The 18471-nt window shown below is 51.0% G+C and overlaps 1 protein-coding gene across 2 annotated transcripts; it reads right to left on the bottom strand.

Moving 5' to 3' along the window:
• Positions 1-12707: 12707 nt before the first annotated feature.
• Positions 12708-18471, bottom strand: Pck1 (phosphoenolpyruvate carboxykinase 1). 2 transcript variants are annotated; one of them, XM_021657013.2, is made up of 10 exons: positions 18320-18471; positions 17888-18152; positions 17339-17520; positions 16525-16728; positions 16091-16278; positions 15614-15776; positions 14729-14953; positions 14512-14643; positions 13875-13970; positions 12708-13740 (listed from the first exon to the last, which is right to left on the bottom strand). In XM_021657013.2, exons 2-10 carry the CDS (start codon positions 18109-18111, stop codon positions 13286-13288), a joined length of 1869 nt encoding a protein of 622 aa, XP_021512688.1. In that variant the 5' UTR covers positions 18112-18152; positions 18320-18471; the 3' UTR covers positions 12708-13285. The 2 variants fall into 2 exon arrangements, with proteins under 2 accessions (XP_021512688.1, XP_060238751.1); XM_060382768.1 differs by having other exon boundaries at positions 17888-18119; positions 18320-18440.

The raw sequence follows: 18471 nt of genomic DNA on the forward strand, positions 1-18471 counted from the left end.
CTGTGATCAAAAAATGACTAAGCAGACAGGAAGGAGGCCTAAGATAACAATAAGGAAGACAGCCAATGCTGGATAACAATAAGGAAGACAGTCCTTTGCCAGTGAGAAGAGGATTGTACCTTGTGCAGTGACAGGCACAGGAGGCTCTTTAGGGGGTCTGAGCCTCAGTTTCCATAGCTCCAGGGCCAGGTGCAACCCCATGAAGCTCTTTCTGGTCAGCTTGAGGGCCCAGGAAGCTTTGTGAGTTCTGCAAGGTATGAAGTTCTCTTTCAAGAAACCACGTGATCACAGGCCATTAGAACAGCCAGGAACTGCAGTTGATGAGGATATAAACAGAGGCCCCTCGGCTTCTAGAGACCACCTTGGGAGGGCCTTGGACCCTAGGATCTGCCCAGAAGTACCTCATAACCTGCATCCTGGCATCTCATTTAGATTTCTTGACTTGAGAGAATGTTCTAGAAAGATTAACTCAAGCTCCCTTTAGTCTTTCCCCAAACAGGCCCAGAGAGACATGGCTGAGTGGCCATGAAGAGGAGAAGAGGGCTTATTCAGGGTGACCACATGGAAGAAGCTGGGTAATGTGACAGGTGTGTGGGGACAGGGGGGAGCATGATAGAACTTGCTGTGAAGGTCCAGCCCCATGAGAATGCAGTGTCCAGAACAAGAAAGTCCAACTCTACTTGGTTTGGAGATGGGGGCCACTCTCTGGGGACATGATGGAATATTCTAGGTCTGGGTCTTCGAGGGGCTGCCCACTTTTGCCCACGCTCACCCCTCATCCTGCACAAGCCTTTGTGCTTTGTATATTGCATCATCCCAGGGGATCTGCCTTGGTCTGGGGTCTGCAGTTGGCTCTTCCCCCTCTGCAGATGCCTGAGTTTCTAGGCAGAAACCAAAGTTCTGGGTGTCCAGAGTACCTCACTCCGGTGTGGGGGCGGTGGGAGGGAGCCAAGGGCTTCTGAGGCCACCGCGCCACCTTCCTGCAGTGATCCATCTTGTCTCGGCGGGGCTGGGGAATTGCTTGGAGGCGAAGCCGCATCTTGAATATTCATCTGATTTATGGTCTCTGCCGACAGCTTTATGAGTCCACCCACCGCTCCCTCCAGCCGGCCATCAATCTTCCCGAGACGGGGCCTCTGCCAGCAGCTCATGAATTAAAGAGGCCCCTCCGGCCCTCAGCCCGCCGCCCTCCCCGCGGCGCATCGTGTCGGAGGAGGACCTGACCAGAAGCCACAACACTGTGGTGTCTTGCTGCAGTGGCGGCTCTGGCGACCTTGGATGACTCTCCCGGGTTGTTTGTTTCAAGTGAGAGCAAGTCAGGAGCCCCGAGGCCCACCTTGCTCAAACTCTCAGACTCAGTTTCCCTATCTGACAAGGGGGTCATGCACAGCCCAGTTCCCTCTCCTTAACCTAGGTAGGGTGTGAGGCAGGGGGACAGGGTTCTGTGCCAGAATGCAGGTTACTGCAGTCAGCCTTGCTGCTAACATGGTGGAGAGGCTTGGAGGAAGGAGCATGAGGTAGAAAGCAAATGCCCCCAGAGTGTGTGAGAAGGGGCTCTGTGAAAGCCTGGCCCTGGGGAGCCCTCTGTGGTTTGGGGTATTGTAGGGTTTATCCATGATATGACAGGTGAACTGGGTTAGTTCTTAGACTTGAGAAGCCACTCCAGAACATTTCTGGAATCTACCCCTTGGACAGGGACCCCCAAAAGAAACCTATCTGTCAAATCCTGGGCCTCCAGGATAGACTGGAATAGCTAATCTGTGCCCAGTCACCAACACTGGTCAGGCCTGAAAGTGAAGGGGCTACAACTGTGTGGAGGGGACAGGCGCCCACAGCTGTCAGCAGGACACTGAGATCCTGTGGCCTTCTAGGGATCAGGCTGTCTTAGGTGTCCTCAGTCCTGAACTCCCACACCTGTCTTAGGGGCCTGGACCCTGAGCTGGAGATCAGAAAGGGGTACAAAGGAGACACCCCCGGAGGGTCACTCAGCATTGCCCACTTGTCCCTTTGACCCACAAAAAGTCCTGAGCATTTGTACCCAGGTTTCACCTGTGAGGACGGTTCAGAAGACAAACTTAGGAGAACCTTCCCCCGCCCAACCTCACCACGGTGAGCCTCAGTTTCCTCCAGTACAAAATAAGATCCACAAGCCCTGTTCCAGCTGGAACGCTGATTTGGACTAGCTCTGAAGAGGTGCCCTGAGCTGGTGGGGTGCTGAACCCCACCCTCCCCATCCCTATATGAACCTAGAGACAAGACCCAAGTGTCTGCAAGCCACAAATTTGGTTCTGAGAGCAGGGGACCTTGGGCAGAGGTGAAGGATGGTGAAATCCAGTGAGCATTTCCTGAAAAAAGGGCTGAACAAGTAGGCCAAATGTCACAAGGGACAAAGTCCCAACTTCTGGAAGCAGAAGGAGGATCCTGACCCGGACTTTCACCACTGCTGACCACGCTGGCACTAGTGTTGTTCATCCCATGAAAGGGAGGGCCAACAGTGTGCAGGCAAGGGCTAGGGGCTGGGCGTGGGACGAGAAGCCAAAGCCTGGGCAGCCTGTGATGATGGCTTTCCATATCACCTTTGAGGAGTCCCTTGTAAGAGCTGAAGCACAGACAAGTAGAGAGCCATGAGCCTCACTGCTTCTCCCTTCCTGCTCTGCAGATGAGGGTGACAGTGCAACCTTTGCTCCTGCCTAGCTCTAAGAACTACTGTACAGCCTCATCTATTGAAAAAGGATAGAAATGGCACCCAAGTGCCAGAGTTGAGAAAAGAAAGTGATTGGAAAGTCTACAATAAACAGTGACTTCTGAGAAATCAAAGTTAGCCATTAGCTTTACCAATGCTCAGGAGTATCACTAGATGGTTAAATGTAGGTAAACATGTGCACTCATCCAGTACCATCTGTCCACCCAGCCATCACACCAGATAGCTAAATATCTACCCACCTATCCACCTACCTACCCATCTACCCATCCATGCAGCCATCTATCCTCTATTCATGCATCCATGCAATCATCCATCCTCCTGTCCATCCACGCATCCATCCATCCACTTGTCCATCCATGCATCCCTTCACCAATCTATTCACCCATTAGTCCATCTACCCATCCATTCATCTATCTATCCATATGCCCATCCATTCATTCATCTGTCTATCCACCTGCCTGTCCATTTATTCATTGTCTAGTCATTCGTCCTCTTATCCATTCATCCTTCCCCATGTCGATCCCAGTTTCACATCTGTGGGTAAGGTGGTGGCAGGTTCTTGGCCATGTAGACAGCTAGACAGATGAGTGAGGGAATGAGGAAGTGAGAAGATGGCTGGCTTAGTGTGCAGATAGATTGTGGGTAGATGGATGTTCCAATGGTCAATTAGATAGATGAACAGACAGAGAGATGGATGAACAGACAAGTAGACTGCTAGCTGCTTGGGACCACTCTCTCCATGCCAAATTGTCTTGTTCCCAAGGGCGGCAGATTTCAGTAGCTTTAGCCCTTTCCTGATGCTACAAGCATTATCCAGGCCACAAGGGGCCAAGCCACAGCTCTCACAGTGTCATTATTACTGACTCCTGGGCTTCAGGGCTGATGCCTTCCGGAACTCACCAACTTACAAGGTAACGTGACATTTCATGTTCCCTCTAGCGGTACCTGGCCTTTCACTGAATGTGGCACCCAGCTGTTTGCTAGTTTGCCTCCGCTTGGAGGGAACCTGAAGCCCCTGCAGATAAGGGCCTGGTTTCCAGGATGAGGGGACTCCTAAAAGCTCAGTCTCCTCCTGCAGCTGCCTTGCCCCAGCCTCTCCACAGCTCCACCAATCTCCTTAATTATCCTTCAGTTAGGGTTTAATTTATCACTTGGTGGCAAAGCAAGCACCAGAGAAAGAGTTTCCCTGGCAACCAAGTTTTTAAACACAAGATTCTCTATGTTTTCAAAGCCACTTCTCATCTAATTTCCTCTCTGGAAATTAACTTGGAACTTGCTGGGTGCTGGAAAGTTCTGCCTAACAGCAGGCCGGCACTTATGTGTGAAGCCATCAAAGGCCCCACTTTCTCCCTGGCAGAGGCCGCTGCTGAGAAGTGTCTGGTTCCCTCCATCTCTTTGTTCCAAAATGGCCATTATGAATTGACCGCGGAGATTTGGCTTGACCACCAAACCACCAGTCATGATGACAGCAGCTGGCTTCTAACTTCCGGCTACCCCAGTTCCCTGGAGGCTAGAGCTGGGGACATGAGCCTTGAAGCAATGTGAAGAAAGCCAGGTGTCTTGGGCCTGAATGTACAGGTACCGCTGGCCTTGGCTCACCAGCTTAAGAGGAGCAGTGGAGGAAGAGGGCTTCTTTGGGTACCCCACCACCACAAACCTAGCTCCCCAACAAACAGAATATAGCCTAAGTCAGCCTTGTGGCCGGCTTTTCAGAAACATCCCCACAGTAAGGTTGGCGAACACTACATTCCTCCTGTCCCTAAGGCCTCCATCTATTCAAAGTCTAGCCATTAATGCAGCCTCTCCCCTCTACCTCTCCTCCATTTAGTCTCCCTTGCACCCCAAGCCCTGAGGCTGTGTTCCATGCAGCAATGTCTTAGAACCCCGTGCTTTGCTCTTTAGATCCTCATTTTCCAAATTTCACATCAGCCCATGGACTCTACTCAAATGCTGCTCCTTGTGACCCCCCAGCTTTTTCAGGGGCTCCCTGTTTGCCCACTTGTCTCGGTGGTAATGGGTGTGCTGCTGGCACAGGGCAAGTCAGGATGGGTCGGTTGCTGTCTTAGTGATAAGATGTCAGGTGGGGCGAGTGCAGGGACAAGGGCTACAATTGGTCTCTGAAGGGAGATAATAGTAGTGACTGAATGGAGACTGAGGGCAAGAGGGTGAAGGCCCAGGTGATGCAGATCATCTAGAAGCGTAGATGGTTGGAGTTTATCAACACAGATAATTAAGTAGGAGGGAAAGGGGCCTGTCAATAGGCAGAAGGAAGACAAGGAAAGAGGGAAAAAAGGGAAAGAAGGAAAGTTGGCTGCCTAAATAAGTAGGTTGACAGATATGTAAGTAGATACATGAGTTGGTGGGTATATAGACAGGTGGGTAGATGAATGTGTGGGTGGGTGGCTGTGTGAATGGGTAGATGGTAGGATGGGCAGATGTGGTTAGGTTGATGGATGGATAGATGTGTGGATGGATGGAGAGATGGACGAGTAAATGGGTGGATGAGTGGATGTATGTATGTATGTATGTTTGCATGGATGGACATTGGATGGATGGAGGGATGGATGGATGGAGGGATGGATGGATGGATGGATGGATGGATGGATGAATGGATGTGTGAATAAGTGGGAGAATAGATGAATGGGTGGATGGGTGAGTGGATGGGTGGATGGGTTTGTTAATGAATATATGAATGGTTAAATGAATTGACAAGGCACATCCCAGTGACACCTTCTCTCAGCTGGACACGCTAAATTGCATGCCCTGGAGTGTGGCCCAGAGGTGATCAGACAGTTCTGACTACAACAGAAGTGAGAACCTGTGAATTTTATCCACAAGAAATAGTCACTCTTGAAATGTTAGGACTTGAAGAAGTTTGTCAATGACCCCCAGAGAAGGACAGGATCTTCCCGTGGGACCCATTCATTAGGGAAGCCAATCCTCATAAGCTCATTTAAGCATTTGGGCTGACTCTAAGTGCCAGGCAGTCAGAGGACATTCACTGACTATTCATTGGAAAGTGATGGATTGATCATGGCCACCTGCCACGGTGGAGAAGCATGGCTGACTAGGAACAGCACAGGCATCTCAGTTCTAATTACATATCCCATCCCCAGCAGCTCAGCGCTAGATGTTGGGTCTGTCATCATCGGCACTGTTCTCCACAGCTGTGCAATGACTATCCCCAAGGCACTAGAGGGTCCAGGTGCCATGCCTCTTCCGGAACCATACTCAGGAAACAGCAAGGTCCACCCACCTACAGCCCAGTTGGTATAGAAGGCACAAGGGATAACTTGGGTTACGACCCAGATCCTGGAAGGCCATTCATTCATAAAGCCAATAAAAAACACAGGAGAAGAGGTCCCAACCCTGTGGCACTGTTGAGAGATGGAGGGACACAGCGTGTGTGTTCTACAAAGCAGTTAGAAGTACACTGGATCACTATCCTTTCCAAGAAGAAAGCTCCTCCCCAGGAGTGGACCACAGATTTTAGCCGAGGCCAGAGGAAGGTGTAGCTCCCTTCTTAACCCTTTCTCTCTAGTCCAGATGAAGCTTTCAAGTTATCTTCAAGCTCAAGACGGTGGGGGGATGACAGCTGAGGTTGCCAGTGGGTTGGTACGCATAGATGCTTGTCCACAGGTTGTGAAACAGGCAGCCAGTCTCACTGTGTCGTGTTGCGACAGGGGCCATAGGTTCCTGAGTGCTGTGCCCTAAATGTGAGCAGAACTTCCAACATAACTCTGGTTCATAAAGCTCTCTGTCTACTTTTCCCATCACCCCCCCCCTCCCCAGCAGGAAGGGCAGAGCATCAGGAAGATATACTCACTTCTGCTTTATCTATAAAGTGCTCATCTAAGGGCTTGGCATACAGTAAGTGCTCAATAAATAACCATTATTAAGGGACGGTGCGACAGAGGAAATTGGACAGATCAGAATTTAATTCAGCCATGTAGATTTATTGTGTTTCTGCCCAAGGGAAAAAAAAGACAATGGCTATCTTTTCTTCCCATCTCTCTCCACAGCTGACTTTGCGGCAGCGTCCTCTCATCCCTTTTGCCTGCAGCCTGTTGGGGGGAAAAAGAGTAAGAAGAGAAAGCCAATCTGGCATGCTTGGCTGAGCCCCTGTCTCTCCTGTCCACAGCTCCCTCTGACTTGATGTTTAATTTCCTGGGGTCAGAAAGAAGCATGTTGATGATCCCACTTAATTCAAAATGTAAATTCCATCTTGTATCAGCTAAAGGCGCTGAGCTCCGCTTTACATCATGGGGTACAACTGCCCTATGAGTCATCAAGCCCCTGCCTCCCTCTTCCCTAACCCTCTCCAGCACCTCAGACAAACAGCCTTGGCCTCTGCCCACCATGGGGCTAGACCTGAGTTCACCCTGAGGAGTAGAGTGTTCTATTAACAAGGGGACATTGGGCAGGGGGTGCATGCCAACCCCAGGGGATAGGCTTAGCCCGAGAAACTCCAACTGGACCAAACCACTCTCCTGGGGTCAGTCCTGAGCACCTCAGGCTCACAGATCCATTTACCTGGAAGCAGAGCCTCAGCCTGGACAGGGAACTTGCCAAGAAGCAAAACTGGGTGCGAGGGCCTGACTGCCTCTGCCCAAGCCTGAAAAGCTCTCCCTGTAGTCTGGTCAATGGCGTCTGGCATGGTGGCCAAGGTCTTTCTATTATTAATGTCTTTGGCTGAGAAGATTCCAATGCTGTCTTCTTACTGGCCTCTGGGCCACCAAACAGGTTTCTTCCTACCTTCTTAATGGTCCTCCCAAAGCCAGCCCGATGTCTTATTGTCAGACCTCTGCAGTTCTGAAAGGCCCCCTGAAAGAGGAGGCTAAAGGCTTCTGCCTGTCATCTGTAGCCTGGACCTGAACCAGGCTTTGGCTTAGCACAAAAGGTGAAGGGCTCCCGGGGTGTGCCTATGACTCTGAGCTTCCTCTTCAGCACCAGTCCTTTTCTGATGCCAGCACCATGGCTAGCCCTGTGACATCTTCCTGCTGGCAGGACTGGTGAGGGTCCTGGTCTCCAGACTAGGGTCCCTCGCTTCTTAGTAGGATCATCTAGGCTCATGGTTGGTCAAGGTCTCCCTGTGCCTGTTCCTGGAACTTGAGGGTCCTGGTGGTTTCAGCTCTGCCACCTGCTGGTCAGGGGACTTTTTGTTGGACCTGACTTTTTTAGTCCTTGTTTCTCTTTTCTTTTTTCTTTTCTTTTTCTTTCCTTTTTTCTTTTCTCTTCTTCCTTCCTTTCCTTCTTCTCTCTCTCCTTCTCCTCCTCCTCCTCCTTCTTCTCCTTCTTTTTCTTGAGACAGGGCTTCTCTGTGTAGCTCTGGCTCTCCTAGACTCACTTTGTAGACCAGGCTCACCTCGAACCCACAGAGATCCTTCTGCTTCTGCCTCCCAAGTGCTGAAACTAAAGGCATGTGCCACCACACCCGACTGGCATTGTTTCTTATCCAGTCATTAATGAAATGAATTTCCTGTGGCTGTCCCATCTTCTCTGAAATTTTACCCTTTCTTCTAGTTAGAATCCCTGTGAGGAATGTATACCTCTTATCAGGTAACAAAGCACCAGCCTCTAGCTTTCTCTTTAGAAGGCAGCTGGATTCTGATATGGTTATTAAGTGAATCTTTGTTTATGCTGTATTTTTTCTTTTTTTAAACAAACTTTATGAAGCTGTAATTTAGATACCATAAAAGCCACCCATTAAAATGCATGATTTAATGGGTTTTAATATATTCACAGGGCTGTGCAAACTTTCCCAACATTCCGCCTTGAAATATTTCCCAAAGGAACTTTGTGCTCTCTGAGCACTCCCGAGCCTCCTGCTCCCTGGACGCCTGGTCACTACCAAGCCACTTCTATCCCTCAGACCAGCTTGCTCTGGTTCCCACAGAGATGGAGTCGCCCAGCTCCAGTGTTTTTGCTGACTGGCTTTTCCAGTTATGATAAAGAATGTGGTTGTGCCGGGGTGGTGGCACTTGCCTTTAATCCCAGAGCTCAGGAGGCAGAGGCAGGCAGATCTCTGGGCTTTCAAGAGAGTCTACAACGAAGTCCAGGACAGCCAAGGAACAGAGAAACCCTGACTCTAAAAACAAACAGAGAAACCCAGCCAGGACTGAGAAATCCTGTCCCTAAAAACAAACAAATGAGGGGGAAGGGATTTAAAAAAAAGAAAAGAATGTGATTGTTGGACTGAAACAGCAGCTCTGTTAAAAGTGCTTGCTTAGCATGCATGGAGCCCTGGTTGAATTCTCAGTGCCACATACACTGGTGTGCTGGCTCGTGCCTGTAATCTCAGCACTGAGGGAGAAGGATCAGGAGTTCAAGATCAACCTCTGCTACACAGAAAGTTTAAAGGCCAGGTTGAGCTACATGGACAGTGTCTAAGAAAGAAGGAGGAGGAAGGAGAGAAGGAGGAGGAGGAGAGAAAAGAAAAGAAAATGTGTTGATTTAGCAAGGAAGGATGGGTTTGACGCATAGCTGTAACACTGTCCTCTTCTTATCCCCATCTTTTTGGTTTTTGTTTGTTTGTTTGTTTGTTTGTTTTTCATCACTGGGAATTAAACACAAATGCTGATATATGTTGAGCAGGCACTCTACCACTGCGCTACCTCCCAGACCTTGTTTTTAATTTTGATTTTGAGACAAGGTCTCGCTAAGTTGCTTAGGTTCACCTTGGCTCACTCGGAGCCCAGACAGGCCTTGAACTCGTGCTCGCCCTGCCTCAACCTCCCAAGCATCCCGATGTCAGCCTGTGACATCCCAGCTTCTACCGGTACTTTTCCATTTAAGAGAACTGACCGTGGGCTCTAGTCACCGTGGTCCATCAACAGTGGAGCACACTGGAGCTATTTGGGCATTGGCATTAGGGCCTGCCTGAGGGTCTTCAGACCCCTTTCCAGAGCTGCTCTCATTTGGGGTCTGTTCTGCTCTCCATCTACCCATAGCCACCACTGTCCCCCACTACTTCCTTCACCCTCCCACATCGCTCCCCAGGCTTGGACCATGGGAAGAAAGGTCGGAACAAAGTATAGAACAAAGTATAGTGGCCGGTCCTCGCTGTCAACAAGTTCCAAGGGACAGCTGCAGGCTGCCTGCCTCTCCCCACCCTTTCATCTGGAAGTAGAGCCTACAAGTTTAATTATGCAATTAAAGTCATTTTCCTGAGCTGAACAAATATTTACAGCGTATTTTGCTGTAAATTGCTTCGCCTGGAGAGCAGGTCTGTCACTCAGGCTGGCAAACACTGGCTCATTTGCATATCCCATTACCAAGGGGCTCACAGCCTAGCTGGACCACAGGACCTGGGCTGTGTGGGCAAGGCTCTCAGGGGGAAGTGTCAGCCACGTGAATGTGTTCTTGGCTCTACTCCGAGGCTGCTGTGGACTGAATGACGTCCGCTGCTCCTCTGTGGCAGCCCCCAAGTCCCCACTCTACGCATTTCAGAGACCTCTAAGCTTTTGTCCCAATGCTGAGGAGACCCAGATGGCCAGGAGAACATGATTCAGGGATTCGGTTCTGTAATAATCAACTCCTCATTGATCATGCCCAGCTGCCCTCCTGTCACAGGAACAGGTCCTCTGAAGTGGGCTTCGCCTGCATCCTGAGCCTCTCCTGTGGGTCCCTCACTCTGCTGAGCTTCCTGTAGAAGCCAGCCAGGAAAACCTCAGGCCAAACTTCAGGGAAGGCCAGAAGGCCACTGGTTCCAACTTACCCCAACCAACAGCTGCCATTTGTCCCCTCAGAAGGAACTGTTCATCTTCCAACTTAGCGTTTTGCCAGTTGGGGTGGGGGCTCCCGGCTTGATATAAATACTTTGCTTGCAGCAAAGTCCTGGGGGCTTTTTTGGAATAGCTGGTTGTGGGCAGGGATGACAGAAACCATGCACAAATCATCTACTAGTTGAAACTGGTGGCCCCAAGACATGAGCCCAGTGCTGTGGGTAGATCACCTCTTTTTTTGTTCTAACGTGACCCAGTGGTCTATTCTGGAACAACAACAACAATAAAATATATAGCTTCTTTCATTAATTCTTTATGGTTGGGCCATGGCCATGACAGCTGGCAACGTGGCTGTCAGGTCCTGGGTGCTTTTGTTAGGGTAGGTGTGATTTTTTTTTTCTTAGGAAACAATTTTTACTTTTTTCCCCTTTCTTCCTTTCTTCTTTTCTTCCTCCCTCGGTCCCTCCCTCCCTCCTTCTCTTTCTCTCTTTCCCCTTCTTTTTGTGGCACTGTGGATAGAGCCCAGCGCCTCCTGCACGGTAGAGCTACAAACAAACGTACCTTGAGGTACACCTCAGAAAGGTAGAATTGCTGGCCTCAGGCTCAGACCCTTTTGTCCGGGTCTTGTGAAAGGTGGAGGTAACTATGGGAGTTGGGGTGCAGTGGTAAAATGCTGCTCCTGGTCCTCCTGACTGTCTTCCTTCTCCCTTCTCTCACCCTGACATCTATGAGGAGGGAGGATGGGGATGAGGGCCGCACAGAAGAACAAGGGCCACTCCTGAGCACAGTTGCTCTTCAGAGTTAATGAGGGAGGGGAAGGGCAGGTTCCCATCATGATATGGCTTCCACCCAGCCACATTGGGGATCCAGAGGAAAGCCGAAATCGCTGTCCCAGTTGGGCCCTTTTCTGTGTCACGCCCCTTCTCGAATCAGCTCATCTGATCTCTTCAGATGTCCTCAAGGAAATGCAAATCTACCCATTTTTTACAGCCGAGGAAGCTGAGGCTCAGAGTTCCATGTGATCACCAGAGATCACACTGAAGAGGTAGAGTCTTGACTTGTCAATTTGCACCCATCCTCTCTTACAGACCCCAAGGCCTGCACTGAGCTGGGCCATTCCATTTCATTCTCATATCTTAACAGGGCCAGTGCTGCCTGGGGGACGTAGAAGAGGTGCAGGAGTACCCTAATGTCACACGTCTGGGGCTCACAGCTAGGCAGGAGGGGGAAGGGAGGTGGTCAGCCCCACAGGTGAGCCCACCTGGGGCCGTTAGCGGGTCAGCTGTGTAGAACAAGCCCCCTCCTCACGTGATCCAGTGTTCCTGGAAGAAACAGATCTAGGGAGCCAGCCAAGCCCCAGCCGCTTTGTTCCTCTGAGAGGCCCAGGAGAAGCCCAGGGCTCTGGTTCAAGGATCCGATCCCGCTTCACTTAAAGGGGAAGGGAAGGCTACTGAGTGGGCCCTGGGGGACGTTCTGACTGCCCTGGGGAATTGCGGGTCTGTGTAGGTGAGTGGCTAAGGGAGTGGCCGGAGGTGTCTAATGAGTGTGGGAATGAGGCAGCATCTGGGGTGAGGTGAAGGAGGGTAAAGCCATCTGAGCCAGCTCCCTGAAAGTAAAACATGCTGGGAGGGAACAAGCACTCATCTGCAGGGCAAATGCGCCATATAACACTGCATAAAGTTTATGGTTTGTTTAGACTCTTCTGGAAGAGCCAATAAATGAAGGGAGCAGAAAAGACTCAGGAAGGGCCAAAGGCTGACCTTGGGCCAACCCCTGCAATACCCGTTCCCAGGCAGCATATGGCACAGCTGAGTACACACCAGGAGCACAATTAATGCTCTTCCTTCTGGTTCTCCCTCCACTCCCTAGGCTCATAGAGACTGAGAAAAGTGTTACTCGTGAAAGGGCTTGAAGGCAAAGGCCTGTGCCTGTCCACAGTGCACTTACGGAGAGGGCTGAGCCCCTGGGATCAAATTCTCATTCAGCTCACCTACCCTAAACCCTCTGGATCCAGCTGTGCAAACGCACAGGCCTGTCTGAAAAGCTGCTAAAGAGCGCCAACTAGTGGCACCAATGGCTTATCACAGGGGAAACCAAGCTTTCTCCCCTCCCAGCTCCAGCTCCCGCCCCCCTCCTGGCCCACCCCCAGCCCCTGACAAGTTCCCTCCTTTCAACCTCTCAGGTCTCAGAGGAGCAGGATTAAAGCCCAAGGTGGCTGCTAATCAGCCTGCTCTTCCTTCGCCCGGATCAAGTAAAAAGAAAAGCCAAAGCCAATGAAATCCACTTTTTCTATAAAAGTTTATTTTGTACGTTTTTTTCCCCAAGAAGTGGTCAGGACACCTATTTTAATTATGTCAAGAAAAGTAAGTAAGGGTAGTGTATAAAAATAATTTAAACATACATACTAGCAACAAAGCAACACGTCTGTTACAACTGCAGATAAACTTGCCCAAGATTTTCCAAAGGTATTAAATATCGTGTAGACAATGGGACGATGCGTGCACACACACACAGACACAAACACACACACACATGTATATACAGCTCAAGTATGTTTTCTGTGCATCTCAGCTAACTGCTACAGCTAAAGTGAGAAACTGGATTCCTGAGTGACCTTGAAGTGGAACCAAAGCCTGCAGCGTGGCCAGGTGCAAACTTTGGAGCTCGTGCCTTGATTTCCCCTCCCAATCGTATTTGTCCCTAGCCTGTTCTCTGTGGTACTCTTCGGTACTGACTACTAAAAGATGCCTTTCTGATCTACTCAGCATTGTGGCTGTTATCTCAAAGCTGGGGCCGGCTCCCTGCGCATGTTCTGGGTGGGAAGGGGTGACTCTTGAGACGTCCCCCCCAGTTAGGATTACATCTGGCTGATTCTCTGTTTCAGGGCTTGGAGTTCCCTCTCAATCTCATAGGGGAGGTCGGCATTGACTTGCTCTTCCAAGTACCTCTCGATCTCCTCCACCTCCTTCTCCCAGAATTCCTTGGAGATTCCGAATAGCTCCTCCATGTTGACGTCCCGCAGGCCTTTCAGGTTCAGGGCGTTTTCCTTAGGGATGTAGCCGATGGGCGTGAGCTTGGCGCTGTCTTCCCCTTCGATCCTGTTGAACATCCACTCCAGCACCCGGGAGTTCTCGCCGAAGCCCGGCCACAGGAACTTGCCATCTTTGTCCTTCCGGAACCAGTTGACGTGGAAGATCTTGGGCAACTTGGCCGCTGGGCGGTGGGCCATGCTCAGCCAGTGGGCCAGGTACTTGCCAAAGTTGTAGCCAAAGAAAGGCCGCATGGCAAAGGGGTCGTGCATGATGACCTTGCCTGTCACACAGAGACCACCCATTGACCTCTAACCTGATCACACCCAATTCTCTCTCCCTCTCCCTCCATGACAGACACCAAGAAGAGGGCTTGGACTGCCTTTCCCGAGGCTTGGGGCCCAGACTTTGACTCACCCTTGTGCTCTGCAGCAGCCGTGGCCTCTGATCTCATGGCTGCTCCTACAAACACTCCATGCTGCCAGCTGAGAGCTTCGTAGACAAGGGGGACACCTTGAGTGGGGAGAAAAAGGTCATAAGACTCAGACATCCGAACTCTCTAAGACTAATGGTGCTATGTCATTGTTCAACTGAGTACTAGTATCTTTTTTTATTTTTATGTTAAGAAAGTTTCACTCCGTAGCCCAGAATAGCCTGGAGCTTACTCAGTAGCCCAGGCTAGCCGTGAACTTGCAAGCAATCCTCCTGCCCCATCCATCCCAGTGCTAGGATTACAGGTGTGAGCCACCACATCTGACAAACAGAATTTTCTATTGAGTTAATATTACATCTGCAGAGACAATAAACAGGAAACCGCTAGGGCCAGTCACACCAGAGAGGTCACTCAGTGGAACAGAGCACTAACCTAAGCTATCTCGGATCGCAGATCCAAAAAGGCCATTGGGGATCAGAAGGCTGGCCCTACATTTGAACTGGCCCGGTTAGTTTGGATATAGAGGGAGGAAGATCTTTGGAAATAGCTCGAGGAAAAGATTTCTAAGATTTCTTTGTATCACCACACCCCGGGTTCCGAGCCTGAACCAAGATGTCTCACCTGCAGGTCTACGGCCGCCAAAAATGATGCCCTCAATGGGCACACCTTCTGGAGACTCCCAGGCGGGATCAATGATGGGGCACTGGCTGGCAGGGGTGCAGAATCTTGAGTTGGGATGGGCGCATGGTTCCTCTACAAAAGAGAGATAGCCCTTAGCTTGTGGCCCAGATGGGTGGCACCCACACGACACAGCACATGGCTTCTGGAGGCCACTCACCATCCTGTGGTCTCCACTCCTTGTTCTTCCAGGAGGTGATGGTGACGCCCGGGGCCAGCGGCTCATCGATGCCTTCCCAGTAAACACCCCCATCACTAGTCTCGGCCACGTTGGTGAAGATGGTGTTCCTCTGGATGGTCTTAATGGCATTAGGATTTGTCTTCACCGAGGTGCCAGGAGCAACTCCAAAGAAACCGTTTTCTGGGTTGATAGCCCGTAAGTTGCCTGGAAAGTTGCAAGCCAGAGAAAGAGGTAAGAATGTGATCAAGTACAGCAGAGCTCTTAACGCCTTGCCAGGCTAGCTCACGTGTTAAATCTTCATTTCCGTTCCCCCTCCCTAAACATCACAGCCATCCATTTCGATCCACACACCATGGCCAACTCAGATTTCTGCAACCTTCTCCTTCTTCACTCCCTCTGCAATGCATCCTCTTATTTTAAAAATATTGTTATTTATTCAGTGTGTGTGTGTGTGTGTGTGTGTGTGTGTGTGTGTGTGGAGGTGGGGTGTGAGTGGTCCAGGGCACACATATGGAGGTCAGAAGTTAACTTGGAGGAGTCAGTTCTCTCTTTTCACCATATAGACCCTGGGAATCAGACTCAAGTCATCAGGCTTGGTGGCAAGTGCCTTTACCCATAGAATCAGCTCACCAACTGCAGCAATCCCAGGAAAACAGAGGTATGAGTATAAGCAAACAGCTGCCCATGGCCCTTTCTGTCCAGCTGGTCTTCACAAAAGGCCTGCAGGACAACACTGCTAAGGCCTGGCTGACTCTGAACTCTAACTCTCAATGCCCAGTGCTGGCAACTTAAGAGACAGTGGTGTCTGAAGCCAGCCACACACCAGGGGTCATGACTTGTCATCAGCCAGACCTGAAAACTCACCTTGGGCATCAAACTTCATCCAGGCAATGTCATCACCTACACACTCAACTTTCCACCCAGGAAGGGTGGGGTTCATCATGGCCAAGTTGGTCTTCCCGCAGGCACTAGGGAAGGCCGCTGCCAGGTACTTCTTCTTGCCTTCAGGGTTGGTTATTCCCAGGATCTGCAGGGACACGGATCAACACCATAACCTCTGATCCTTGACAGATAAAACTGTCACAAAACCCCCAGTACTCTGTATCATTGATTAAAAAAAAGAGAGAGAGATGAAAGGTACGTGTTTTTAACAAAAACACAGGCCCTATCTTTGGGAGAGGGTTGAGCCCCTTTCAGAGAGATGAACACTAAGATGCTTAGAGTCCATTTGCTCTTCTCCCACTCTGCCCTCAAGTCTTCGGAGGTTGAAGAATCTTGACATGGATCGCCTTTTCCCCCCTAGGCCCTCCCAACTTGTGCCCGGGGTTCCTGACTGCGTACCAGCATGTGCTCGGCCAGCCACCCTTCCTCCTTAGCCAGCCGGCTGGCGATGCGCAGGGCAAAGCACTTCTTCCCAAGCAGTGAGTTCCCGCCGTATCCGCTTCCAAAGGAGATGATCTCTCTGCGGTCCGGGAGGTGGGCAATCAGGGTCAGCTCCGGGTTGCAGGCCCAGTTGTTGACCAAGGGCTCTGAAAATGAGCACCGATATGAGCGTGTGGTGCACATTCCTGCCCGAGTCTCCAGGCGGGCCTTGAACCAGCTGTGGAGCTGAGAATGACCCGGAACTTCCGACCCTCCTGTCCCACCACCTTCAGTTTCTTCGGTGTCTGGGCTCAGACTCAGAGCCTCACCCACACTAGTAGGCAAGCTCTCCACCCGCTGAACCGCAGCCCCAGCCCCTCCCCTCCCTTTTGGGTTGGAAAGGGTGTACTTACTCTTTAAGGGAAGAGGGCACCCCACGGAGTGGAGGCACTTGATAAACTCCCCGCTGCCCAGGGCCTCCAGCACAGACACCCCCATCCGGGTCATGATCCGCATGCTGGCCACCACATAGGGTGAGTCAGTCAGCTCTATACCAATCTTGGCCAGGGGCGAGCCCAGAGGCCCCATGCTGAACGGGATGACATACATAGTGCGACCTACGGAGACAGACGGTGGGGGGGAGCCGGTAAGAAGCTATGGAGGCCCACGAAGCTTCCCCGCATCATGCTTCTAGCAGTAGCCATGGCCATGTCTCCCACGCCGTGTCCTCTTGGCCACCAGCCTCTGGTGTAGGTGGACACTGGGAACTACAAAATGCTGAAATTAAAGCTTTCATAACCCTCCTGTTTGGCCATGCTAAGCTGCTTTACACCCACGTGAGCAGGAAGCTTGTTATTTATTTATTGTCTATTTTATCTATTTGATACTAAGGATCAAACCCAGGGCCTTGCATATTCTAGGCCAGCACTCTATGACTGAGGCATTCCCACAACCCCCTCTTCAGTTTTTATTTTGAGACAACATGTAAGTTGCTCAGGCTGGCCTTAAGCTTTGAATGCTCCTGCCTCAGCTTCTCAGTGTCTGGGATGACAGGCCTGAGCCACCAGGACTATCAGAGGACATTTTAATATTCCTGTGCTACTATCCATCAAGCAGAACTGAGCGGTGCATTTTCACGTACGGACTACTCTTTGCAGCTCAGGCCACCATTAGGAGCATAAACTATGCACAGAGCACGCTGTCAGGCCGGGGTTTAGTCTCACTCACCTTTCATGCACCCTGGGAACCTGGCATTGAATGCTTTCTCAAAGTCCTCTTCAGACATCCAGCGGCCCAGCTGGCTAAGGCCAGTTTTGGGGATGGGCACTGTGTCCCTCTGCTCTTGGGTGATGATGACCGTCTTGCTTTCGATTCTGGCCACATCCCTGGGGTCAGTGAGGGCCAGCCAACTGAAAAAGTCACAGGGATCCCATCAGCAAGTCACCGTCATGGATGCACCCCTCCTTCCCATGTCAGGCTCTTCCCAGTCTTGCAGGACACAAGGACACTAGCCATGTCCCTTAAGTATGGAGGCTGAACCAACAGGGCCTTGACCAGGAGGACAGATGCTAGGCCATGAATTGGCCCTGGGGAGAGGCCTTTCCCAGTTATCTGGAATCTAGCGACTGGCTATGCTAACCTCACAGGGTGTCCGGATTCTGATCATTCTATTAAGTTTCTCTACCTCAAGGTTCCTCTTCATTCCCTCTTCTTCCAACCCCAAGAGGTGGAAGTGGGGAGCCTGTGGGCCAGAGAGTGTGGGCTGAGGGGACTCACCAGTTGTCATATTTCTTCAGCTTGCGGATGATACCCTCCTCCTGCATGTGGGCCAGCAGCTGCCCGTACTCCTCCTCGGAGCCATCACAGATATGGATATGCTCCGGCTGGCACAGCTGGGCATTGCCTTCCACGAACTCCCTCACTGCCTGGGGCAGGCTGTCAAGGCTGCCCTGGATGACCTTGGCAGAGAAGTCCAGACCATTATGCAGCTGAGGAGGCATGTTCGCAACTGTGTGGAGAGAGGCAGGGATGCTGGTGTCACCTGAAACAGAAAAGGGGGCTCCTGAGCACCCGCGCCCTTGGGCTCCTTCCAGCTCCATCTGTAGTCTTTGCATGGGTTGCATGGGACCAGGGAGCTGTGGTTGTAAAGAAAGCAAACTGTCCCATCACTGGTGTTTTCAGAGAGGTGAATGAAATGACTCTACCCACCTTTCTTCCTTTTGGAAGGGCTGGATCGGAGCTGGGAGAGCGCCTTGCCGGATCTTCCCTGTTGACCGAAGGCGTGTTCCCAGAGGGAAGGCCAACTGTGCTTGGTAGCCAGCCCTCCTTGCTTTAAATACTATACAGAGGGAGGTCAGCCC

This window comes from Meriones unguiculatus, chromosome 4, assembly GCF_030254825.1.
Source record: "Meriones unguiculatus strain TT.TT164.6M chromosome 4, Bangor_MerUng_6.1, whole genome shotgun sequence".
NCBI classification, from domain to species: domain Eukaryota; kingdom Metazoa; phylum Chordata; class Mammalia; order Rodentia; family Muridae; genus Meriones; species Meriones unguiculatus.